Source organism: Leptosomus discolor, chromosome 19, assembly GCF_034619465.1.
Source record: "Leptosomus discolor isolate bLepDis1 chromosome 19, bLepDis1.hap2, whole genome shotgun sequence".
Classification (NCBI taxonomy): domain Eukaryota; kingdom Metazoa; phylum Chordata; class Aves; order Leptosomiformes; family Leptosomidae; genus Leptosomus; species Leptosomus discolor.
The window spans coordinates 13,143,019-13,168,531 of NC_141409.1; the positions used below are offsets into that span (position 1 = coordinate 13,143,019).

Genomic DNA, 25,513 nt, shown 5'->3' on the forward strand with positions numbered 1-25,513 from the left:
ATGTAGCTGGGGGTGAAGGGAGGAGCAGGAATAGTTGCTGACGCTCTACAGAAACATAATCATGTGCTGTTTATTATGCAAAATGTTGTGCTGGTAGTTTAATTATTATTTATTGTTGAACGTCAGCAAATCTTCCAGCTTGGACAGTTGTGTAGCACCGTCCAAGGAATCTGAAGTCTGAGTAACTTAAGTCAGTTTGAGTCCTGTTGTGTTACAGGTGCAAAGGGGACACGTTTCTTAATATTGCCTATAGTACAGTTCCTTCAAATGACTACTGTTTTTCAAGTCAGAGCCAAGAAAATCAATTGAAATTATCCAAGATATGTGTAGCTCAGCTTCTGAGAAGATCAGCAGATAACAAGGAAAAAGTAGTCGGAGTTGAAGTCGCCAACTTTGGAGCTGCCCACGCTGTTCTGGTCGGCGTGCCGCTAACCCGGCGCAGGGCTGGCTGTTCCCTGCGGCAGGGCAAGGTTGGTGTCTCAGCCTCAGCAGCTCCACTGCGCGTCACTCTGTGCCCTAAGATGAGTAACTGATCAGATCAATGTATCTGCAACTCATCTTTCGCTGATTGCTCGCTCCCGTGCTGCCTGTTCTCACGGCTTCGTGGAAATGACCGAAGCTCTGTACGTGGGTTGCTGGGACAGTCATGCAAAGGCGTATTTAAAACTTCAGAGCTGCTTCATCAGAGCAGGACCCAGGGCCCTTCTCAGGGATGAGAGAGCAGTAGATGTTACCATTTATGCAGCGTGGGGCAGAACAGTCCGTGCCTGGAAGCAGGAAAAACTTTTAAAAGTGAGACTTGAGGTTTTGGTGCAGAGTACACATGGTCTCCGGCCCGGCTTGTTAGGGAATTCCAAGGGGTTTCTTGTTCTGGTGGGAGCTTTTCACGTTTTGCTTTCCTTTAGAGTCATGTGTGCAGAGCTTCAGGAGAGCAAGAGAAGTGTATTTTTCTCAAATGAGTGACTTGTTCGGAATAATTTCAGCATTTTCAATGTCATTATATTAAAAGATAAAATACGTTTCACTTCCCAAGTTTATCAGTTAAGATGGTTGTTCTTGTGTCTGGAAAGTGTAAAATGTGTAAAGACCCGATTCAGCACAGTATTTCAGCGTCTGTTTAAATCTTGCTCAACTTTTTTTCATCACTGTTGATGTGAAGTACACATCTGTAATTGTCTAGTGTTTGGCCATGTAACAGGGGATATTCATATTTTTAAAACTTTCTTGCTACTTTTAAGTTCCAGTGTTTAGTATGAAGTATGTATACACTATTACTGCAGCAACTTGCTGTAAGAGCTTTTCTTTCTCTGTTGTCTTCATTTTTAATGTAGACCATTGAGGAATTTGTGAAGGAATTGCATAGACTTACAGTAGTCCATCCCCGTCAAAATAATACTTTGTCTTTTTTGATCAAAGACTTCTGTATGACCATGGAAACAAAGGGGGGGTTTGGTGATTTGTGAATGAATTGCAATTATTCAAAATTTAACAGAGGCCAGACAAAATTGCATATTACTTTCAGTGTAATTCTGGCTCAAAGGCTTAGGTAAAGCAGCTCGGTAATACGGCTGTAATCAGCATTTGGGCTGCCAGCACCCACACTCGCTCATTTAGAGGCGGCTTGCCCTGCCGCATGCCTCTTGCTGGCAGTGCTGCTGCGCATACACATCAGGCATTAGCTGCCGTCGTACTTTTAGGATGCGTTGAAGAACTAGGAAATGTCATTAACCCAAGATAAAGTGTTTGTAACGTTTTGTGCATTTAAGGACTTGTGAGAACGAATATACTTTCCTTCTGACAAAAGAAAATTCAGGTAGCCCTTTTCATGCCCCACGAATATATGATAGTTATCAAGGAGCCTCAGTCAATATGTTTATTCAAAATAAGTTTGACAAAGGGAAGAGTGGAGAACGGTCGTTTGGCTTATCCGGAGTGGTCTGCCTGGCTGCTCTGGGTAAAACAGAGTTCAAAGGTTCGCTGCTTCGTTCGCACCTCTGGGAGGTCGTGGGCAGTCTCCCGTGTTTTCCGGCACAGAAGACAGCCCAAGGTGGGCTCTGGTATTTATTTATTTAAGGCCCGGGCTTGTGGGAATGTTCTTCTCCCGATGCCTGCCCATGGCTCCCATTAGCGCTAATGTGTGCTGGTGTCGAGGCGTCGCCAAGGAGAGCCTCGCCCCGGCTGCGCCCGCGGAGCGGGGTGATTAGTGTGATGGATCACAACAGGGTTTCTTTTGCCTTTGTAACCCCGGGAATAGGCAGGTTCAGTCACAGCTGTTTAGTCGATGAAATGCTCACTTTAGGAGTTTCTAAATTTACTGCATTTCTAAGAGCACAAGAGAAAGATAATCTAAAGCAAAACGCGCAAAAGAGAGTGATTAGAGAGATCTAGATACCACATTATCTTCGAAGCAGTTACAGTTTTCCGCTTTAAGAAACTCAGACATAAAATATTGAACCAGAAATTTTAATCTATTCAGCCTGTTTCTTGATTTAGTCCCGTGAGTAAAGCGTAACAATTTGAGAAGGTACAAATTTTTTTTAAGAAACATAGAAGGAAAAATTCAGTGAAGATATCAGTTGTGACTATAAGAAGAAGCTATACTGACATGAAAAAGTAATTAGTGATGGTGCAAGCATAAATAATCAGAAAAATAAACTGTTTAAATAAATAAATGCAGTTTGTGCATTATTTTCCTCCATGAAAGTTTTAATTTACTTCTGTTCTTCTAAGGGTCAAAGAGATCTCAGGGAGTACTGTAATCAACAGTCGGGTTTTTTGGTTTATATTTAATGGGAAAAAAAATCGGTTATTGCTTAAAAAGGATCCTTTCAGGACGTTGCTTTTAAATATTTTGTGAATTTACAATAGAAAATGTTGTTTCACACTATTCTGCTCTTTACTCAAGATACTTTTTTTATGCTGTGCTTGTGATAAATGATATTTCTTACAGGATTTTTGTCTATAGTAACTCCAAGCACAGTTTGTAGTTGCGCCTATTGTGAACTTTTGCACGATTACAGAGGGGGTGCAGGTACTGTATCCTGGAGTTGTCGTTACTACAGCGTTACAAGTTTTCTTCTTGCCCTCCCTCTATCTGCAGCAACTGAACCACCCCAATATAATTAAGTATTTGGATTCTTTTATTGAAGACAATGAACTTAACATTGTCCTGGAACTGGCCGACGCTGGTGATCTCTCTCAGATGATTAAGGTAAGGACGTGTCAGTTCTAGAGGTGCCGCAAACTTTGGGGATTAGGCAGAGACGCGAGGCGGTGGGCGGAAGCACGTCTGTGCTAGAGGCACTGGTGGTGCTCTCAGTTCTGCACGCCCGCAGGGTGCTTCCAGGGCCTAATCCGAAGTGTCTGGTGGCGTTGAGAGACGGCAGCTGTGCCGCCTGCTTCTGGTCGCTGCTTCGGAAGGGAGCAAACCTCTGCGTGATTTGGTGGGACGTATGTGTGATTGGCAAGGTTGATTACCCAGTTCATGATTGATGGGGACATCTTAATTATTGTTAGATTCGCTGTTCGCGTAGCCTGCCTGCCACTCTGAAGACATTCAAGGAAGTGTATTGACTTTTTTTTTGCAATGGGGATTTGGGGTTGAGAAAATGTTTCAAGTACTTGTTCTTCTTTTATGTTGCTCTTAGGAATACTTGTATTGCTGCAAACCAGCTTTAGTTAAGCTGTTACCACCTGCTTTTATATTTTCTTTGACATGTTAATCTTTAGACACACATCCCTTGTGAGAACAGATGTGTTATATCATGTTTGTTAGCACTCTCAACCTTCTCTCCATGTTTTACCTGATTTTTGCCATCATTATTCTGTAATTATCATAAATGAATGTTTGGAAAGTTCTCCTCCTCCTTGTTGTCACAGTTAAAATATCTTATTAACAGATTTGTTTTCTTTGCCAGCAGAGCTATGAGGCACTAGGCCAAAGGCTGTCAAACAAGTTATCCATTTAGTCCATAGTCAACGGCTAAATTTACAGTATCCATGAAAATCTGCTCCCTCTCACAGGAGAGTCCCCCTGGGCGAGCGAGCTGGGAACAGGCAGTTGGCAGAGCCGTTGCTGGGGAGAGCCCCAAAATTCCAGTTAGAGCCTCCTCTGCCGCCTCTCCACAGCAGGAGCGATGGTTGGATCTGCCCCGAACGCGAGGGACGAGCCGGTGGTGGCCGCAGCCGCGCGTGGGCTGGTGCCACCGCCCTGAGGGTGTGGTGGCTCGGCCGAAGGCGGCCGCCTCTTGCAGCCACGGGCGTAGGGCTCCTGATGTGCTCCCTGGGGCTTGTGGAGACAGAGCTTGTCCTTCTGACCCGGGAGACCTCGTATATTTTTATCTTTCACTGTTTTCTTGTGGCTTCTTGTATGTTTTACCCTTTTCCCATCAGATCCTGGGAAACTTGCAGTTTATCGCAGGCTTTTAGTAGTTGCGGTTAAAGATGGGAAAAAAAAGTGAGGATTGTGAGAGCAGGAGTTAGGGCTTTGATCATCCTGGGGTGCGCAAGTGTTTTGCTTGATTTTTAAATCTTGGCTTATAAAAAGTTCTACCTACATAATTATGAGATACCATCATAGAAAATACTTGCAATTTTTAGTCATTTGCAGTTTTTAGTTTAAATCATTCCCTACTGATAATTATGTTCATTTATCTATCAGGGTTGTTGGTTATTTTTTTTTTTAAACTACTTTTCATGTCATTATGAATAGGAGTTATGTTTTCCAAAACTGGAAACAGCACTGTAACTTGGGTTCTTGCTGCTGGCACTCCCCGGTCTGGGGTGTTTTCCCATGTGTTCATCACAGGCATGAAGAAGAATCACTAAGGTCATATAAATTATGTTTTTCCATTGGTGCAAATCTTGGAATTCCTTTTTTTAATGGAGGGAAAAAAACCCAAAACCAAGAGGGAACAAAAGCCTCCTCCTAAATACAGCTTTAACCGCAGAAGCGGAGCTTGCCTGCCTGCCCCTCTGTGTCACCCCCACGCCCCACCCGTCCCTTGGGAATTTAAGCTTATGTGAGGATTCCCGTTTCGGCAAGGCGGTAGGAACAGCGGTAACACCACTCCGAAGGTGCGAGAGTGATAAAACCAGGTCTGTCTGTGTCACGCCCCTGGTGCCTGCATTATTGATGAGGTACAGTAACGCTGCTGTAAGCGAGGGCTGCAGGATAACCCACTGGAGAGCCGGGACTTCCTTGTAAATGTCAGGCGAATCTTATTGGACATGACATTTAGAAAATTATCACTTGTGGTCTTGCATATCCACTCTTAAATACTTTAATGAGAATTAAATAATTTTATTGTGTATGTAACACTTTATCCCTCACCCTCTGTAATTCCTCTGTGCTCTCTATCCAGTTTCAGTTTGAAACTGTTGCAATCTGTCAGATTTGCTGCCTGGGGAATTGCACGGTCGTGCCCCTTCACAGCTGATCTGCAAAGGAAAATTTGCAATTGCTTAAGTCAAACATGAGCCAGTAACAGCGTTTCACATCAAACATAAAACGTGACAACGGACATCAGATGCCTGTACCGAGAGGGAAAACCACTAGATGCAGAAAGGGGCAACAGCCAATTCCCTTCCTTTATTCTTGCTCTTGCATGCTGCTGATGGAAATGCTGCACTGTACAAAAGAAATGCAGTTGTGCTCTAGCGGGTGTACAGCGTTTCAGAGATAGTCGTTATCCAGTGGCGCCTTGTGTATCAAAGGGTGAGGATAAATCTAAAACCTCTGGAAGTGTGTTGTGTGTTTTGTTAATGCTCTGGGTGAAGAGCTGGCTCAGTGTCTAGCACAGGAAGAAGCAAGGAGAAGTCAGGGGCCAGTAATCGGAAGCAGTGCAATTTTGGCATCCCTTGGAGGAGGCAATCGCGCGCCGCGTGTGATGTACGTGGCTGCAGTGCATTTCTGAAATGGAAAAAGCGCAGGGTTTAGGTGTATAATGTTTAACCTTTGCTGAAGTGCGCAGCTAGTTACTCATTCCCGTAATAAGTTGCTTGGGAAGAAGACCTCAGTATTGCAGAGAACCATCACCGTGCTGCACTCCTTCGTCTTGTGGGCTTTATGCTTGCGATTATTTGATTTGAGCTATTGGTGCCCAGAGGTCCGTTTGAATCCGGACTGAGCTATGCTTGGTGCTGCATAAATGCACGCAAAACAGTCTTTTTCCAGATCTGTGTGTCTCTTGATCAGTAGTGTCTTTCTGTCTCACTAGAGATAGTTCAGTTAATTTCGTATTCCTATTATGCATGAAATAGAATATATTATTCTACCAGATCATAGAAGAAACACGTATACTTTATTGATGTTCTGGCCATCGTTTAAAAAGGGGAAACGGATTACCTGACTGTTGTTAATAGACAGTACAATAATGAATGTTTACAAGATTTTTTTTATGATCTCTTGTTACTTAAGGCAAAATATTTGAGACATTTGTTGTTTTGAGGCATTAAATATGTTTTGCAAGGTAATTAAGGAGATTAATGCTAATTATAGTTGGTGTCCATTCAAAAATGTCAAACCTATTTAAGCATATTTTTCATAATAGTTGTTAATTAGTGAACTGCATTGAAGTTTACATAGAGAAGGAGTTAAAAGCTAATCAGAAGAAAAGTCATGCTGCTGCAGATCTGGAAGACATGAGCAACCTGCAGCTGACTAACACAAGTCCAGGAAGGAGTCAAATATGTTGCTTTTTCACTGATCTTTTATTTATTTCCTCCCACAGTATTTTAAAAAGCAGAAACGGTTAATCCCGGAAAGGACGGTGTGGAAATATTTTGTGCAGTTATGCAGTGCAGTGGAACACATGCACTCCCGCAGGGTGATGCACAGAGGTAACATTAATTCAGTCTCTTTTCACTGAATAATAATATAATGTTCCAATTAGTAAGCGCCTACATTCAAAAACAATTATGCTGATGTTCAGCCAATGCATGTTTAGAAAGGCTGGAGCTTGCAAGATGGATTTCTCCTTCTGTCTCCTTGCCTCATTGTTAAAGGATTCAGTCCGGAGTGAGTGTGGTATTAGGAAGATGAGCTGCTTTGTATTCCAGACACTGATATTAAGTAGAAGTGTCAAACTTGCCATTAGAAAAGTGTCAGAAGTAAAATGCTGAGACTACTGGATACAGTGAACTCCAAGAAATAGACTTCATTATATTAGCTGTGACCTTAGAGAGTTTAGAAGAGTTTTTCTGTCTTGCAAGTTTTTCTGAAATATTAATACAAAAATGTCACACGCTCTCATAACATGTTCTCTATTTTCATGAATTATTTTTTAGTCTCTTGTCTTAGAACTTTCTGTAACTTTGAGCCCTATCCAAAAATTGCTTTGCTTCTTTCAGCGTAAATGAAATGCTTTGTGAAGGACTTGACCCAGGAAACGCAAATATCCCAAAAGGCACCAATACCAATCTCTGCTGCTTGTTATTTCCTTTCTCCTTTGAAGTGGTGAATTCCTCACCATTTTTTTTCCAGCACCGTGGTGCCATTTTTGCTCCTTTATACGTCCCCTAGTGCAGTTCATCAGTTGTATCTGAATTAAGTCTGTAACTGGTGGCTGAGATTTGGATCCTCGCACCTTTAGCCTGCTTTAACATGAGGAAGGAGCCTCACGAACTCAATCCTGACGTGACCGCTTGGGAAACTGGGGTCCTAGTACTTTTTACGCTCCGTGAACAAACTGGGCTGTATAGAGTCCAGAATTTGGGGGGGGGGACACACACGGACGGACGGACGAACGACAGACACGGACACGACACGATGGACACGACACACACAAAAATGAGCCTTTGGTGTGAGGGGACGATGGTGGGCAGTACAGGTTTTGTAGAAGACAGTAATTTCCAAAGAGAAGCAGACTGACTTCTTTGATTTCCATCAGTTAAAGAGGTTGCCTCTGTTCTGTTGTGCCATTCCCTACTTTTTCCCTCATTGGTATTTCTTGTATGCTGGGAAGTATACTCTGATTTTTGTGTATGTGTGGAGCTTGAAGTCTTGCAAGATTCAGCCTATCAAAGCTGTAAAGAAAGACGGTTCTGCTCAGGCCCCTTTAGTACAGAGAGTGCTCCAGGCTATGTTTCTGTTGCAGTAGTAGAACCGAATAACCTTTTGTGGCTTTGACCTTTTACCTTTTTCTTCTTACAGACATAAAACCAGCCAACGTGTTTATAACAGCCACAGGGGTGGTGAAGCTGGGAGATCTTGGATTAGGCCGTTTTTTTAGTTCTAAAACCACTGCAGCACATTCCTTAGGTAAGATGGTACTTGCAGATGTGAAGTGATCGCTGCCCTACAGTTGTCAGCTGTGATGTTCGAAAGAGGTGGTGTCTGTCCTCTTGCCACGGCAGAAGCTTGATGCAGTGGATGCATACTGTATTTTCTGCGATATGTATTTTAAATACTCTTCAGATGAGATTAGTAGGTGTTTCTCCATTTGATACTTTTTTCTGGAAGGTATGATTTATATAAGCAAATGTGACAAGTGCAGCTTTTCCATGCTAAATAACATGTTTGCCTGCACTCTGCTCACTGGAATTAAATGTTGCACCACCGCCACTTCTAGCAGATGCTGGTCAGCCGTTGCACCCTGAACCAGGGGTTGTGACTGTCATTTGAGGTGAGGGAAGTGTTCAAACCTCAGGGTTCATCTGCTCCAAAAAGGGACTTCACTTGAAACTCAGCTTAGCCTTTAAAGATCCAAGTTTTCTTAATGTCTTCCACATAGCTCAAGGCTGTTTTCCTGCCCTTCTGTAAGTGCAGCTAGTTGTCCTGGCCGAAGCGCAGTACCTTTTACTCTTACTGAATTGTATCCCACTTCCAGACTCTCCTTGTTGCGATCACTCTGACTTTTATTCTGTACTCTGCTGTGCTTTGCGTCATCCCACCTTCTTGTTATCCACAAAGGCGATAGCGTCGCCACGGTCCCCCCCATGTTAGTGCATGAGTTAAACAGATCTGTTGGCTGGCTTGCAGGACTTCCCTTGAAGTAGCCTTCTACTTTGACAGGGAACTGCTTTTTAGGCCAGTTTTGTATCCATTAAGTAGTTTCGTGTAGACAGGTTTCACTGTTTGCTTACAAGTTACATAGGCCTTTGATAAAAGTGTTAAAGTTGTAATACGTCTGTTGCTCCTGTTTCCCTCCCTCTGAAGCCTCGTAGCTTATAGTATAAAAAACTTATATCATTTGTCGTGATGATTTGTGGAACATGATGATGGTGATGAGTCGTTTCTTCTTCTTTTTGTCTGTGTTTTACAAGTAGTGTGTTTATACCCCCAGAACTTTTCTGGGAATTGAAAATAAGCTGACTGGTTTAGAGCTTCTGGGTTCCTCTCTGCTTCATTTTTACCATTAGCATTAATAGCAATGCCGTAGAGAAGTGTACAGGATATACAGTTTATTCTTTAAGTCTTACAGTATGAAGTATTTCATAAGTGTGTCTGTAACCTCTTGAGAGGTGGCTGATTTTCTGTTTTTGTTAGTGGGTCTAGTTTTTTGAGTCACAAAGGTAATTCTGTGTTACAGGAGTGAAGAAACTTTGGCTTTTAGTGCAGTAGTTAAGCTCTCTTACATTTAGCACTCAGTTGGTTTTGGAACAGATGACATTTGTTTCGCTGTTTGTGCAGTTTCCTCACTGAGTGTGAGTCTTGCTCAATTGTTTCTTACATGCGGACAAACTTAGTTGAGAACATCGCCAACAGCACTGGGGTGTCTCGGTGCACAGGAGAGGAAGATAGATGCCTTATTGTGTGTGTGCTTAAAAAAATAAACGAGGCATTTCTACAGTTTACTTTCAGAAAATACCAGATTTGCCTCTGCATCGAAAGCTATCCTAGGTTATATATGCACTATACTTAATAGATTAAAATAAATCCTCTTCACAGAAAGTTACAATCAAATCATTTGAACAGGGAAAAATATGATATGTCTAATTATATGATCTTATCTGGTTTGACTGCTGCACTTATTATATTAATAAGAATAAATTGGAGCTTGGAAACTGGCTGCACATGTGAGCCGAGCTTGTGACCTTTACCGGGGTTGCTGTCTCTTAATTGAGAAGGCTCATGTAGGAGGAGTTCAGCCTCTTCTGCAGGAGCCTTACCCTTCCTCAGATCAACAGCATCCTGGAAGCAGGGGAGTAAGGTGCAAAACGCTACAGGAGCAGCCGTGAGTGATGCTGGAGAGAGCGCGTTGTGTTGTGTGGCGGGAGGGATGGACACACCACCATTTCCAGCGGTTCGTGTATCCCAGTAAAAAGAACATTTTAACAACCAAAAAATATGCAGACCTGAAGCTTTTTTTTTTGGTAATTTGCCAGACATACAGGTTTTGTAGCAGCAGGAAATCGACTGATCTTGGTTTTGGTTTAATTAAGACATTTGTTTAAGTAGCTGCGAGTGATGAACACGCTGCAAACCGGCGCGTGGTACCCGCGGACCCAGGCTGCGATGCCGGGCACTTCCCGCAGCCACGTTGCCCCGGCAACCGCCCTGGACCGTCATCTCGCTGGCTGCTGACCCATGAATTGAACGGGCGGCTTATGCAAATATATTCATCTCATTTTTTCCCTTCCGTTGTGTTTGCTAGCATCAGACTGGCGTAAAAGGGCATTAGGCAGTACCGCGACCCGCCTGACAGGTGTACCACCGGGCTGCGGCAGCGCCGCCGCCGCCGTGTCAGGAATGGGAGCCGTAATTAGAGCAAGGAACAGAATGAACGTCAGATGAATTACCAGGCAGCAGATCATATTTGTCAGGAAGGATTGCATACATAAAAATTAAGTGACAGTACATGCCGGGGTAATGAAAGAAAAATGAAAGATTTGCCCGTACACAGCTCGTGAGATGCCAGCGAGTGCCTCGCTCGGAGCAGCGGCGGGGTGTCTGACCGGCGGCACGGCCCGTCGGGAGCAGCGGCGGGGCAGCGGGCGACCGGGAGGCAGGGAAAGCCCCGGCCCTGGAAAACCTCTGCGGGCAGACATGCGAGAGGGGAAGCACGGACACCTCCTGTCTCACTCCATCACAAAACTGTGCTGGGAAAGGCGACGGTGTTGTGGGATGTGTGATAGACTGTAGAGACCATCCGGGGGCTGAAGGGGGTGCGTGAATTCACCCGGTGGCACCTCCTCTACCACTTTCCCTTTTCCCTGCATGACTCGGGAGAGAAGACAGGAGATACTTTTCTGTAGGGGAGAGCTCTTCATGCACAAGCTTTACCAGAAAACTCTAGTGTTTTAAAGGTAATGAGTGTAGCTAAGGTGAATTTTACTACTGCTTGTTACAACATGGTGGTTTACCATCCCTCCTTCCCTAATTTAAGCTCCCTTGTAGCAGAAGCTCCATGATTTTGTTTAGTGGAGATGGACCTGCACATCACAGAAGCTTCATTTTACTGTGGGGCGTTGGAGGGAATGGGGGGGGGCAATTCAGCATGAAGTGAGAAGCAATGATTTTTCTTTTTTTCCTTATTTTCAGTACTGCTTACTATTTTCTTTGAAAACTTCTACAGCCTGTTCTTTTGCAGTTGATGCAAGCGTTTTACTACATCCATAGGCTTTTTTTTTCTTTCTTTTGTTTGTGTGGGATTTTTTCCCCCAGAGGAGCTGTACGATACGTGTTGGACAGGCTGTTTCCCCACAGAAAATGACTGTCCTTAACACAGGGCCTTGCACCCAGTAGTGACGAAATGACATCCAGATGCCGGCGTTCGGGCGCGTGGCACCACGCAGTTGATTTTATAGTGCTGGGGTGTGATGTGCTTCCAGGTGTCGTCTCTTCCATTCAGGATTTAATAGGCCTAGGAGTATTTATTTGTCTTTGCTGTTTGGTTGTGGCCATTATTTATTTTGTTCATCTCTGAGGTGGCATCCAGAGGAGTATACGCTTGTTAGAAAGTTTGTCATTAACTTTGCTCTAAAACCTAATTAGTTATAAGACAAAAATGATAAATAGCAGAGCATATTTAAGAACTGCATAGACTCCGGAAAACTTAACAGTAAGCTGGCAGATTTGGTCTGACTAGGAGCTGTAATAAATATAGAGAATTTTCATTAGTATTAAAATGGATAACGTTATTGTGAACTGGTATAATGTCCATTTTTAGCCAAATAAACAGGGCATTATCCAAAGCCTCTGATTGGCTTTACATTTTGAAGAGAAAGTAGAAAAGAAAAGAAAAAAACAAACCCAAACCAAACAAAAAACCAATTTTACACAGAATAGTCCTGTTCTGGAGCAGATGATTTATTATTTATTCTTGGACAAGAATAAACTTGGAGCAGATTTTCCTTTTGGGGGATGCATATAAGTCAAAGCTTCCTGGTTTAGAACATGCAAATAGTGGTGGATTGGAGTACGTGGGGTGTTACACGTTCCTTCTGGTGTCTTGTTGGGTATGAGGACAAACAGGGAGTAACTGCGATCACGAGAAGAGCTCTCTTATAAATGGACTGTTTGTCCTTTTTTTTTTCTTCTGCTTGCCAAGCCAGTTTGTCATCCGAAACAAAATCACAGTACTTCAGGGGGGTGGTAAGCAGTACTTGTTCAGAAAAAATGGACACAAGAAATGGGCTTAAAATTTCAACAGCTAGTGCTCTGTGCATTTTGAGAGATTTTGGCCTTTTGCCCTGTGCCCGTACTACAGTATTTGTGGAAGAAGATTGCTGCAGAATTACTGCAGGTATATTGTACTACCTATGTGTTAAAAAAAAAAAAAAAACAAACCCAAAAAACAAAAAAAAAAAAAACAAAAACAAAAAAATAAAATCCCAAAACAACAACAAATTCGAGAACGTAGAAGGACTTCAGTAGGGTTGTGTATGTAATTAAATGCTAATAAGACAAATGGAGAGCTTAGAGCAACAGGTCTTGTAAGACAGCTGCAATATTATGCACAAAATACTTATTTTATAAGAATAAGTAATTAAATCTTTTTTTTTTCCTCCCCCTTGAAACAATTGGTGGGGATACCTCAGCCTGAGATTTGAAGGAATTTAAAGTATAGTTTAGTGCCTTTGACCACTGTTGCACTTCATCTGATTCCTCAAAGTTGAGCTAATTCCCAAATTCTGCTTCTGGGAAAAGACCTCAGCTTTCTTGTTGGAAATGTAGACACTGCTCCTAGCAGATCCTTAGGAACTAGATTCCTTTTAAACGATGCGGTAAATGTTTCTTGAAAACCTACAGGCATGTCTGGACAGACGAGACAGGTGAGAGTTGTGGACTTGCATTTCGAAGTAAATCGCTTCCCTGCTGTATTTGCACCACCAGATATTATTAAAACATACTAAAATATTTTTCGAAACTGTATGTATGTTCATGGAATATGTAATAATGTGTCTTATGTTAAAGCTTAGCCAATAGTTCTGGAAATACTTAATTGTTATTTTAAAAACTGGGTGTTTTTTTGCTATTCATAGATGGCATCTCAGGTTTTTGAGCATAGTTCTTCGCCTTTTTCACTTGTAATGAGGATGTTTCAAAAATCCCAAGTATTTCAAAACATTGCAAAGTTTGTTTTGACAGGAGTGGAACATCTCTAGAAGGAAGGAATGCTTTAATCAGTATTACCCCTTTGAGGCCTGTGTTGTGCTCTGATATCTCTTGGTCTGAAACTGGGAATACTCTGTAAAGATACAATAAAGGTCAGAATTTGTTAGGCTGTTTCATATTCAGAACTCTGTTCCTTGCTGTGAGAAAGAAAAGCAATAGATTCAGAAACACTGTTCAGCTTAGTCTTAAAGACTAGCTGGAAGGTGCTGGTGAAGGCGGAACAACAGAAGCTTTCCCTGTCACTTGTTCTTGTACTTTGCAGAGCCCAGTATGTTTGTGGAGTTTGAGTCATTTCAAGAGGAGCTTATTTTTTATAGCATTTAAAAAACCTGACATACAGAGCCTATTAAAATATTTGGGTATATTCTACACTGATTTCAGTCTAATGACACTCTGCCTAAAGGTGTGGGAGAACTGATGACAGAAGAGACTCGAGTGTCTGTGGTGCGTTAAATTCAGTGAATGGGACTCTGATAGAACCTCCTAAAGGTACGAATCGGATTTTCTCTTGTTTCTGCCCGTGAGCAGCTGGGGATGAGTTTCACGGGAAGCACTGCTCCCCGGCTGAACTGCATTTGCACAGGGAGAAGCTCTGTACAGCCGGCGACGATCCTGTGTGAGACTGTACTAACGACCCAGCCCCTGTCACTTCCACCACAACAAAACTCCTCTGCTTCGAGCCGAAAAACGTTTTCAAAACGAGTGAGCGTGATTTTCCCCATGTAGTGAAAGACTTGGGGAGTTCAGAAGTAACGTGGCTCTTCACCTGGCTGTTTCTGTGGCAGATTCTGTGGGAATTCAGCTCAGAGCACCCACGCACACTGTTGCTGAAGTTGCACAGGTTGGGGTCTTAATTCAGGCTATGTATGAGAGGAAAGGAATTTGAATTTTATTCCTGGAATAACTTTGCTTCCTCTGTTTTCCTGGTGAAACAATAGACTCTGCTCCTCATCTGACTGGGGATTGTTAGCGTTTCCCAAAGTTGACTATTGCAGGTATCCCAGGGCTGTCCTGGTCCGTGTGAGTGCTGTAGCTGTGCACACAGACCCGGCTGGGCAGAGTAGGAAGAAATGTTGTTCTGGTATCGCTGAAGTAGGGTGATACTCAGGTGAAGTGCTTCGGCTTTCAGGAATAGAATGGGAAGACGCTTACTTAGTCATAATCTACCATTTTGTCACCTTTATGACTTTAAAGGCATTACTCTACCACCTGGTGATTAATATTGAATCTGAACAATATTTTGTATTTTCAGCAGGGCAAATGCCAAAGAAAGTTTCTGATTAATAGTCTCCGATTAGACTATTCTTGTCAAATTGCCTAATGTAATGCAATGGTGAGCCCTGACTGATTGCACTGGAAGCCTTGTGCGGTTTTCTAGAAGATGCTCATTACGGGAGATTCCCACGTAATGTTGGACAGGCCTTAAAGAGAATTGGGCTTGTCAGTCTTTCACCATGACAGTTATTTAAAAATTAATGCATCCGTTTTGAAACGCAGAGACCTGCTTGTTCGTGCATTTGCTGGCAACACTACGGTAATGGTAGGTAACTGTGCAAGGTAGACTTCCTAAAATCAGCTCAGGCGTGGGCTGCTCCCCAGACCTATTAATATAATGGAACAGACTAATGCACAGAGAATCAAATCCGGACTGTAACGCACTCATCCGTATTATAAGCCCTGTCATTCTGCTTTGATCGAAGGTCATTTTAAGGCATTATCCAAAACGACAGTCTTAGCCTACCGAGCAGACCCCTGCGAACGTGGAAGGCAAGGCCGTAACTTTAGAGCCCACACGTTGTTATTTGCTCTGAGCTTGTCACGCAGTGACCCAGAATAACTGATCGCAGGAACAGCTACGGCTGGAGGCTGCCGCTGGCACCAGCCCTCTGGAGCACGAAGACTTCGAGGAGAAGGAGTGGGAATGATCTTTGTGCTCCCTCCTGCCAGCTGCGTGCTGCTGTCCGCCCGGGCTCGGCTCCTGTGCTCGCTGTCTTCTGCTTCAGCGGCTCTGTTAGCTCTCCCGGCAGGGCGGAGAACAGCAGCAGCACTGAGAAGTTGACGGTAGGGAAGTGTCTTACACGCTGGTGCTCAGTGGGGACTTCCAAAACTGTCTTCAAGAACTTCACATAATGAATCACTGTTTCTTCTGCAGCTGCATATTTTTAAGCTGGAAAATGAATCGGTGCTATTCCAACCGAGTCGGTTTGTGTACAGAAATCTGGCAAATGTGTGGGAATTACTCGGAGGGCTGTGCTGTCCGTCGTGTGCATCTTGCGTGCACGTGGAGAGCGCCATGGAGAGCCTTGTTGGGCTCTTTGAATGAGTCCTGTCTGTTCTGGGTGTCCTGTGAAGTTCCTCTCTGCAGTCTGTTAAAAATTATTGACTCTTAACAGAACTCTGGTCTCATCCATGCCTGGAGACCTTTCACTGGCCATTAAAAGCAGCTAGGTCCGGGGCAGTGTCAGTTTGGTGTGCTCTTAGGCTGGATGTGGTAGTACTGGGCGTGGAAGTACCATAATCTCCACGAGTTATTTTTCCAGTGTGTAGTTTGTATAGAACTTGCAAACCCAGAATTTCTTACTAGGGTACTCCTCACATTGAAAGTGAAGTAATTTCGTATTTGAATGAGCTGCAGGCACAAGCTGAGTTCATCATGTAGGGCGTCTGGTTATTGAAAGTGCTGGGGGACCAAATAGATGAGCCAGTCGGGACAGTGGTCCCCTTTCTTGGTTACTTGTTCTATTTTGGTAAGTAGAGTTTTGTATATGTATTCCTGCAGCATCTTATGTTTCACACCGATGCCATAGGATTAATTTCACATTACATGCTGCGTTGCTGAATAGCTCCGACTAAAAATTGTTGTGGTTCACAGCAGACTCAAGGTTTGGGCATATCCATGTGTGACAGAAATGTAGAATAAAGATTGAAGGGTGTTGGTTTGGGGTGGGGGGGTGTAGTTTCTGTTTTGAGGTAAGCTGCCTAGTTTTCACCCCAGAGAAAAAAAACGCCTTGAGTATTTAAGGTGGAGTAGCTGGTACAGCACGATCCCAGTTTACCCCACAGAAAGCTTAGGGGTTCAGAATGCTGGTACGGTGCCAGCTTTAGTAATGGGGTAAACTGGGAGAGACTGGTGCATATGGCATCCATACGTACTTAGGCAGGACCTACATAAGGGGGGATGTTGAGGATGCTTTGCAGTAAATAGGCTGATGGCGTTGACAGTACTAATTTCAGATCAATGCGCTTTTTGTCAAAGATTTTTGTGTCTCTGTGATTTCCAGCTCCTGTCAGGGTGCTGATGCACTGAGCACGGCTGTTGTCCGGTTCCTCGGGTGCTGCCCTGCGTCTGACTGTTCCTCTGCGCCTTGTGGATTCCTTGGGGTGTCAACAGCTGTTTGTCCTGTGCGGGCAGGCCTCGTGCAGTGCCCGTATGGCAGATCCTGGCTGTGTTCAGGATTTCTGGTCTTTGCGCCGGGTCATCCGTGCCCTCGGCGGGGGTTGGGTTCCACCTTTCGGGAAGCTGTTGCTTTCTGCCCCAGAACTTGTTGGTTTCCTGCAGTGAGCGAACCCTGAACGTTGGGGGAAGGTGGTGGCTGTTCTTCCCCCTCCACCTCTACCACCATCCTTTATCTGCTTATTAGTCTTCCAGCAGTCTGCAGTCAGCGTTTCAAATGGAGGAATTGTAAACTGAATGTTACAGGCAAATTAAACATTTGCCATCTTGTGAGGAAAGGCCTTTAATTAGGAGAAGGATACGCTCGAATGCCAAAAGGAAAAAAAAAAAAATAAAAAAAAAATAAAAAAATTGACAGGGGACGGGCAAGCAGGGGAAGCAGGAGAAAAGAGAGCATATAAAGTCCTTGGATGTTTTAATAAATGATGTATCTGAGGATTATTTGATGTAGTTGAGACTGCCAGGATGTCTTGTATTTTCAGAACCACAACTGAAACTTATTTAGGATTTAAAAAAAACCTTTTTGAGGTAAGGAATTTATTAATAATTTCCTGTAACTTCTGTCCAAAATGCTGGAGTAAATTTCTTTTGATAAAATACAGACTTCTGGAAGTACATAGGAATCCCACAGCTTCTGACATGATGGCAAGTTGGAGCGGCGTTTTAAAGTTTGGAATTATTATCTTGGTTCTTTCAGAAAGCTTTTGAATATCTGTCTGGTGCTGGGCTTGTTACTTCCATTTCTCTGCTGCAGTAAGTGGTCCCCTGAACCCCTAAAAAGGGTCCCCCGCCGTGTCGGGAGCCGCTCTGTCACGCTGCTGGTGCCGCGTGTGGCAGGTGGAGGTTCAGCGGATGCGCTGTCGCAGGAGCCTGCCTCGGCAGCCAGCGTTCCTGCCGTCCGACCTGCAGTTCTGCAGTTTCCCTGCTGGTGAGCGAACCAGAGGATGACCCTTTGCGGTGGCTCTGTCCGTCTGAGACCCTCTGAACGTACTTGGAGGCCTGGGAGGGGAAGAAAACGATCCTCAGACTTCAAAAATACAGAAGATATTTTCAGTAATATTCCCCAGTCCTCTGGCTCTGCGTGTGATGATGTATTTGGTTCTGCGCCTTCGAAGCCATGATTTGTTTCCAAATCTTTGTGCCAGTCTCTTCTCACTTGCTACTCGTGCTAAACCTAACCCTTTAACGAAGCCAAACTTCTGTATAATACAAGTTGCACGGTCACTTCTTAAGATGGTAACTCCTCGTTTGTTTGTTTGTTTTTTACAGTGGGAACTCCATACTATATGTCCCCAGAAAGAATACATGAAAACGGCTATAACTTTAAATCTGATATCTGGTCTTTGGGCTGTTTATTGTACGAGGCAAGTATCTTCTGACTTTTTTTTTTTCCCCCTACACGTTTGTCTTAACCACACGGTACGGTACAGAATTGAGTGGGTCAGACTTACTTTAGCTGAATTGTTCAGAAACCTTATGGCCAGTTCACCCTTCTTGTGCTCATCACGTGCTTTTTGAGGGTGCACAGCAAAGGGGTTGTGCTGTACAGCGCAGTACTTGCACAGGGTTAATTTAGTAGGTCACAGCAGATGTTGAGGCTGTGGACATGAACAAGCCAGCTTACTGCATTCTTTCTTCCTGCTGGGAGCAGAGCTGTTATTAGGGCAGCGTAGTCGTAGTTTCTCCTCAATACTGCATTTGTTTTAAAAATGGCAAATCCATTTGAGTGTAAGCTGCTGGTTTGTTACATGGAGTCCTGACCAATTGGAGGTTTTTAATTTTGGGAGCCTTCAATAAAGAAAAATTGTGGGTTTATGTAATTTGAAATCGGTTTCTCTGATTTTTGTCAGACTATAGCTGGAATTTTTTACTGTTCGTATGTTGTCTTCTAGCCAAAGGCACGGACACAAAGCAGGCACACCGTGTGATCCGCACGCCACGCTTCTGAGACGGTTGCACGCTCTTACATCTGTTTTGAAAATAAGTGTGCTGATTTTGTAACAGTACTTGGAGTTTTGTGATTTCATTTTCAGCAAGGATCAAAGAGTATTGAACGGTCTTGTACTCATTTATAATCTAATCTTAATCTTTTTCTAGATGTTTGCCTCTTTGAGTTCAAGTGAAAATGCATGTCAACATTTAGAAAGCTTTTATCCCAGCCCAGAGAATTAAAAGTCCCTGGGACATTTAGCAATAAGAATATTGCTCACATCCTCTTTGGATAATAAATTATGTGAACTGATGACATTTTGCTTCTCACTACAACTTCTCCTAACCACATGGAATTGGAGAATAAACAGAAACGTAATTTATTTTGCAAACGCATCAGATGTGAAAACTACGATAGTTAAGCACGTACTTCAGCTAGTTGGTTAAACAAACCTTTTAGGACAAGGCGGTATAAAAGTAAATTTTCCCATAACATCGTCCTCCCGGCGGGAGTTCAGGGCCTGTCACCGTTACTGTCACTGGGAGGAACACCCCCCGGCACAGCTACACGCTTGCTCAGCGAGGTCACCCAGTGCCCGTGCGTTCCCAAGCCCTGGCTCGTACAGGTCGATGGGTGCTGCTGGACTGTTGGCAGAGCGTGAAAGGGCCGTATGGGGGGGGGGGGTGTCTGCAGTGAGGAACTGGTGCTGGGAGTTCGGCACAAGGACTCGATGAAATCCCACTGGAAGGGCTTCAGCAGGTTTGGGGGCTCGGCTCCAACAGCCCTTTGCTTCTTGCACATCAGGCAGCAGCACAGCTGGCCCAGGTACAGTCATGGACTGGAGTGTGGTCCAGAAAATGCTCTTGGGGGGGGCAAAACCCCCACAACTGTCCATCCTTTTCCTTCTCCTACCGTTGTCGGTCCAAAGGCGGTGTCTCTGCAGTGCTTCAGACAGCCGGCTCCCCACTGCTGACTGTCCTGTCGGCTTGACACGGCACAGAGTTGCACTAAGGAAAAAGATTTATCTGGGGGCCTGGCAGCAATGCCCCAGAAGTCACCGCCAGCAACGTAAAGGCCCAGCGTTGGCCTTACTGCAGACAGCCACTGGATGTGCTGAAGGGAAGATTCACTGTGGACGCGCATGAGCCTGATACCGTTGTAGCACTGGTTTATTGTCAAAATTCTGGGGGATAGGAGGTACTGGAAGGGTGTAAGGCACCCTACTAAGTGCTTGATCAAAAATATTTGGAAAATTGTGAGCTTAAATGGAGTGGCTTCTCAAATTCTCGCTACCTTGCATGAAAGAATTCAAGAGACTTTTAATAATTCCTGAAGCAGCAGCAACACGCCATTAAAAAGCTGGTATTGTTTATAAAGGATGGTTTTGCTTGTGCTTCTCATGAGATACTGAAAGTGGGATGGTGCAGTACAGCTGTAGGTACCTGGGTCTGCTGATGGCCTTCGAAAAGGAAATTGGAGGTTTTTCTGTGGGAACAGGGGGAAGGAAGCCTGAGCTCCCAGTAAGTCACTGTGCCAAGCAATTCCAGGTGCGCTTCGTGTAGGGGGCCTGGAGAGGAATTCTCCGATTAAGGCTTTGCTGAGTCGAGGACCTCGGCCCTGCTGTGGCGCGTGGGACTTGCCAAGTCCGTCGATAACAGTCCGAGTCGCCCGGCCTGGACACGGCTCCTCGTGCGCTGCTGGAGCGCAGAGCTGCTGCGTCGGGCTGCTCCGAGTCATTGCGGAGGCTGAGCTCTGCTGGAGATGGGATTCCAGATTTATGCAGAGAGAAATATTTAGCGTTGCGCTAAGATGTGTTTTTGTTGCAGGCAATATGGTCCCCTTATGGCACAGGAGGCTTGGTGCTCCTTGCATTTCAAGAAGCTGACTTAATTGCGCGCTAAACAGAGTTCTCTGGTAGGAGTAGCAGTGCTATAGTAACATGGGGAAGATTTGGCATATGAAGCGACTTTAAATTTACTTCCTACGTAGGTAAGCCTTAACTTTGTGAACAGGAGCTGCGAGATCTTGCAGATTCCAGGGAGGACTGGACAGTTACCAATTCTGTGTTCGTAGATAAACAGCTACTTGATTTTTTTTTTTAAACTTTCTAGAAAATGAAGAATCAAGTTTGTATGTATTTGAAGGAGCTGCGTTTTAGCTTCACTAATTTCTTGTAACGAGAATGTTTTTCCATTTGGCTTCAAAGTAAGGAAGCGATGTTTGTTTAGTTGTGAGTCACTTCTGATATTTCTCCAGATAGATCACGTAGATAAGCTGCAGAGAGATTTAACGTACAAATTGCCTTCAGAGACACTCGTGTCCACTGGAATCCACTTAGGGGACATTGAGGGGTTTGGGATGTGATGCCACATAGCACCACTTAACTTTGACATTGATAATCATACAGTGATTTTTATTAAATCTTATCAATATAGTAGTAACTGTCTTCATCCCTCACTTCCTGTGGATGTCTGTCAGCAAGATAACTTGGAGGGGATAAAAATAAGTTGTTAATTCCCAGAATATAGCTACAAGCAATGACTTTAGCAGTTCTGGCAAGACGATGAATTTAAACACTAGCAGTGATTCCTCTCTATTTTTTTTTTAACCAGTCGTACTGCATGGTGGTCACTTTAAATGGAGATCTAGCTGTCCTGCAGTAATTGCTCTAATCCAAATGTCAGGAGCGAACCCCAACGTGGCATCACAAACTGTTGTTAGTGAGATCTTCGGAGCGCCTGTGGCCGCAGCCCCCGCGGACCTGACCGCTTAGTCAGAACGTGTGCGCCATCTCCTTCTGGTTTGACTCCCTGCATTTACCACCCAAAACCCCTCGGTGTTTCCTTTTCGTTCCTTCTCTTCTGCACGTGACCGCTTAACTGGGCTTGGAAAGAAAAGTTAGTGGGAATTGAAAAACCCCTTTCAGCCTTACTGGTGTTACTGATGTTTGTGTTGAAATCTCGGAGGCCTTGGTTAACCCTTGGTTGCCTTCTGCGCCTTCCCTGATGCGCCCATTAGTGGTTTCCTTGGAGCAGCCCTGCGTGCTGGGCTCTCCAGTTCTGTTTGAGCTGATGGAGAGCAGTTTGCTATCAATCCCTAATGGGAGATTACAGCCTCTAATTGGAGTCTGTAATTTTTTCCCCACTGATCTGCCTGTTGTGACAGTAATGAAGTAACGGTGATGCAACTTCACCTTTTGCCTTCAGAAACTTCCAAAAGGCCACGAGCACGGGGCTGTTCACAAGCTGCCGGGCGACTCTTCAACCTCCGGTCTGCCGGGTGATGAGGAATAGCTTAGTGTTACCGGTGAAACCAGAGGGGTAACCGTGTGCCCGTTCCCCAGCCCGCTGCTCTGCGCCCCTGCTGAAGGCGTAATCCCTCCTCTCGCCTGGCCTGCGGCAAAGCACGGGCAGCGTCACCAGCCCAGCAGATACCTGGGGCTGCCTCACGTGGAGCCTTACAGACAGAAAACGGAACAAGCCTGGGATTTTCCGAGATGTTTTTGGGAGCTGTGTACTCGGTTCGTTGTGTCCTTCAGTGTCATTTGGGTACCCTCATGTATTCTGTATTGCCATTTATAAGCCTCTCTGGGTATCTGATACGTGCCTCGGGAAAAGCTTCCTGAAAAATATTTCAGTGTAGTGGTGCTTAAGGAGATAACCTTGGAGATTTGGCCAGAATATGTATGGCTTCTCATACTGGCTCAGAACCCACTGCAGAGGGTCTCTTGCTCTGCCTTGTGCAAGGTGACCCCCGCAGCTGAGGCACCTTTTCACTAATTTCCCAGAGTAACCAGGACGTTTTGCAAATAGGCAAGGAGGAAACGCAGGAACTTTAACTTATTTAAAAGACAGTTTATGATTTAACCCAAGGGTGGTTTATCTTCATGTATCCTGCATTGCTTAACACTTGGACATGTGTTACTGGTCGTGAGGTTTGGGTAAGACACCCCGGCTGCAGCCCGCTCCTGCGGTGCTGGGGGGGCCGCTCGGGGATGCCTCTGTGCTGGGCTGCATCCTGCTGCGGGAATTCCAGCCCAAGCGCAGCATGGCAAAACCCTGCCCTAATCAAAACTGCTTGTCTGTCACCAAATCACTAATAATCCATCAATCTTGATTCCTAACTGCAGGATAATAGAGTGGAGGATTTAGTATTGACTGGTTCTAATGCTGCTGGGAGCTTGCTGTGTGTGTCAGCAACAAGGCAGCGTTCCTCAGACGGCTTTCACAGCGCATGGTAATGAGCAAAAGACTAATAATCATCAAATAACTCCCTATTAAAGTGATAGTGAGAAGCATCAACTTCAGCTGGCCTCGGTATGAAAAGCTTGACAATTTGACTTGGCTTGTAGCAAAATGGTTTAAAAAGATCTAAACAGAGTGGGTAACATCCACAATTATCCAGCGGTGCTTCGTTAGGAGGAGGCATCGCTGCGCGGGGCCACCTCTGACAGGCAGCGCGAGTGACGAGCAGCACTCGAGTGACACCCTGGGCTAATAAGCAGATGGGCCCAGCATGGCCAGCGGCCGCGGGTGGCTCTGCTGGGCTGGCGCCCTGGTGTGGGCAGGCGAGAGGGACGGTGCTCGGCTCATCGTGTGCCGCTAACAGCGCGACTGCAGCCGTGTTTCGGGCGTTCCGGACGCCGCTGCGGCTGTGCCTGAGGCTCATCCTTCAGGGTTCGTTCTGACCTCCTGGTTGAGGACTTGCAGCACGAATGGTTTTCCGCACACAAAGATGCAGTTTCCTTCCTGAGACTTCAGTATAATATAAACATGTCTTTGTGAGGAGCCTCCATGTGCCCTGGAAGAAATTCTTCCCCGCCCAGAGCCTTCCGTTGTGCTCTCCTTGCTGTGTGAGCAGCCTGTTTATCTCGGACAGCTGTCATCTTTTTGGAGATGCAAATACTGGATTCATAGAACAGATTGGAAAGAGGGAAAAGACCAGATTGATTAGGAAAAGTTTCAGTAGTTTGCTTCCCAGGTCTGCCTGGGATACTCTTTCCTAAACAGCAGATTCCCGGCAGGAGGGGATGTTTGTTTTGAGGTCACTGTGGTTTTTGGTTTGGTTTTTTTTTTAAAGGCTGAAGTACAGTGCTCAGGCCTATAAGATTCTTCGTATTCTAAGTAGCTAAATGTCCAAAAATAATCCATTTATTCTTCATAGCAGTCTACTAAAAATCTACCAGTCCCAGAGCACAAATGAACTGAAGATGGTCGTAACTGAGGAGGGTTGAGCCCGTGACACGTTACCACAGCCAGAAGAGCGTCTACTTTGTAAAGAGATGACTGTGTTTGAGAGGCTTCCACAGTCATCTTGGAGCCGGTTGTTTTCTAACTGGTTGCCCTACGGTCCAAGCATCCGATTTCGTGTGGGTGTTGTGGTTGGTTTTTAAAAAAGGTGCTTTTTTCTGTGTACCTGCCGAATTGCCTGTGTCCACCCAACATCCCCCATCTGAAATGTTTTGGGCAGAAGGAATCACAGCGAGACGAAAACGCAGAGACTTTCCCAGGCTGGGTGCTGCCCAGTGGCCGGGGCGGCTCCGGCGGGAGGCAGGGCCGGGGGCTGGCGTCGCAGGGGCGCCCCGGAAAGCGGTGTGAGAGCAGGAGCCCGGCTGGCACTGCCGCCTCGCCAGCGGGGACGGGCGCTGCCTGGCAGGGGAGCTCGGCGCTGGCGCTGCGGCCCCGCTCGCTCGCCGCGAGGGCGGTGGGAAGCGCGGCGGCACGCCCGGCTCCGGCGCTGGGACGGCGTGCGAGGCCACCGCCACCTCGGAGCAGCTCGGGCTGCGGGCAGGCCCAGTGCAACAGCATCACTTGCTCACTCAAAGAACAGAAGTTGCAGAGCAGCCGTACCGAGGGCTGTTAAATCCTTTGCGTTTCTGAAATACTTTCTGTGTTTTCTCTCCAGATGGCAGCTCTTCAGAGCCCTTTCTACGGAGATAAAATGAACCTGTTTTCTCTTTGCCAAAAAATAGAGCAATGTGACTACCCACCTCTTCCAGCTGAACATTATTCTGAGAAGGTAAATTGGGAGCAGTTTTGCAAGGGAATGGGGGGGGCGGCAGTGGAGTTCCTCCCTGCAGAGGGGAAAGGGAGCCCCGGGGGGAGAAGCCCCCCGCATCCAAGGCAGAACAGGAGGTGGCCAGTGTCCTGGGTACCTTCAGGGCTGGCTGAGGAAACTGTTGTTGTCGTGTCTGAGTACTGACAAGCAAAATTAAGACAGAAAAGAAGACTTCTTAATGTGGGGAATATTTTGAAACTGAAAGTCTGTGATGCTGGCAAAACCCAACAATGAACCGTGGGAAAGCCCTCTCCTTCACTTCCTTTCCCTTAAAATAACACCATAAAACACAGCTTAGATCTTTGTTCATGAAGTCTTCAGTGTGTAACAAGGGCGGAAAGATTTTTTTTTTTTTAAGAAAAAGACGGGGGAGTAAAGTGGTTTAATGCAATAAACATCTATACGGCAGCTGTATGGGGGCTTTTTGGAGTCTGGGTTTTGTGCATATGAAAACGAGGGATGGAGAGCAGTGGCTGAACTGGAGTATATTTAAAAAAAAAACCCAACCCCAAAC

The 25,513-nt window shown here is 45.2% G+C and overlaps 1 protein-coding gene across 1 annotated transcript in view; it reads left to right on the plus strand.

Annotated features, from left to right (window-relative positions):
• NEK6 (NIMA related kinase 6) overlaps nt 1-25,513 on the plus strand; it is a 64,941-nt gene that overhangs the window by 34,991 nt on the left and 4,437 nt on the right. Inside the window, exons 5-9 of the mRNA XM_086475575.1 lie at nt 3,101-3,211; nt 6,732-6,840; nt 8,153-8,260; nt 18,282-18,376; nt 24,847-24,960. Of these exons, the coding sequence (XP_086331701.1) occupies nt 3,101-3,211; nt 6,732-6,840; nt 8,153-8,260; nt 18,282-18,376; nt 24,847-24,960 (537 nt within the window). The remainder of the gene's footprint in view (nt 1-3,100; nt 3,212-6,731; nt 6,841-8,152; nt 8,261-18,281; nt 18,377-24,846; nt 24,961-25,513) is intronic.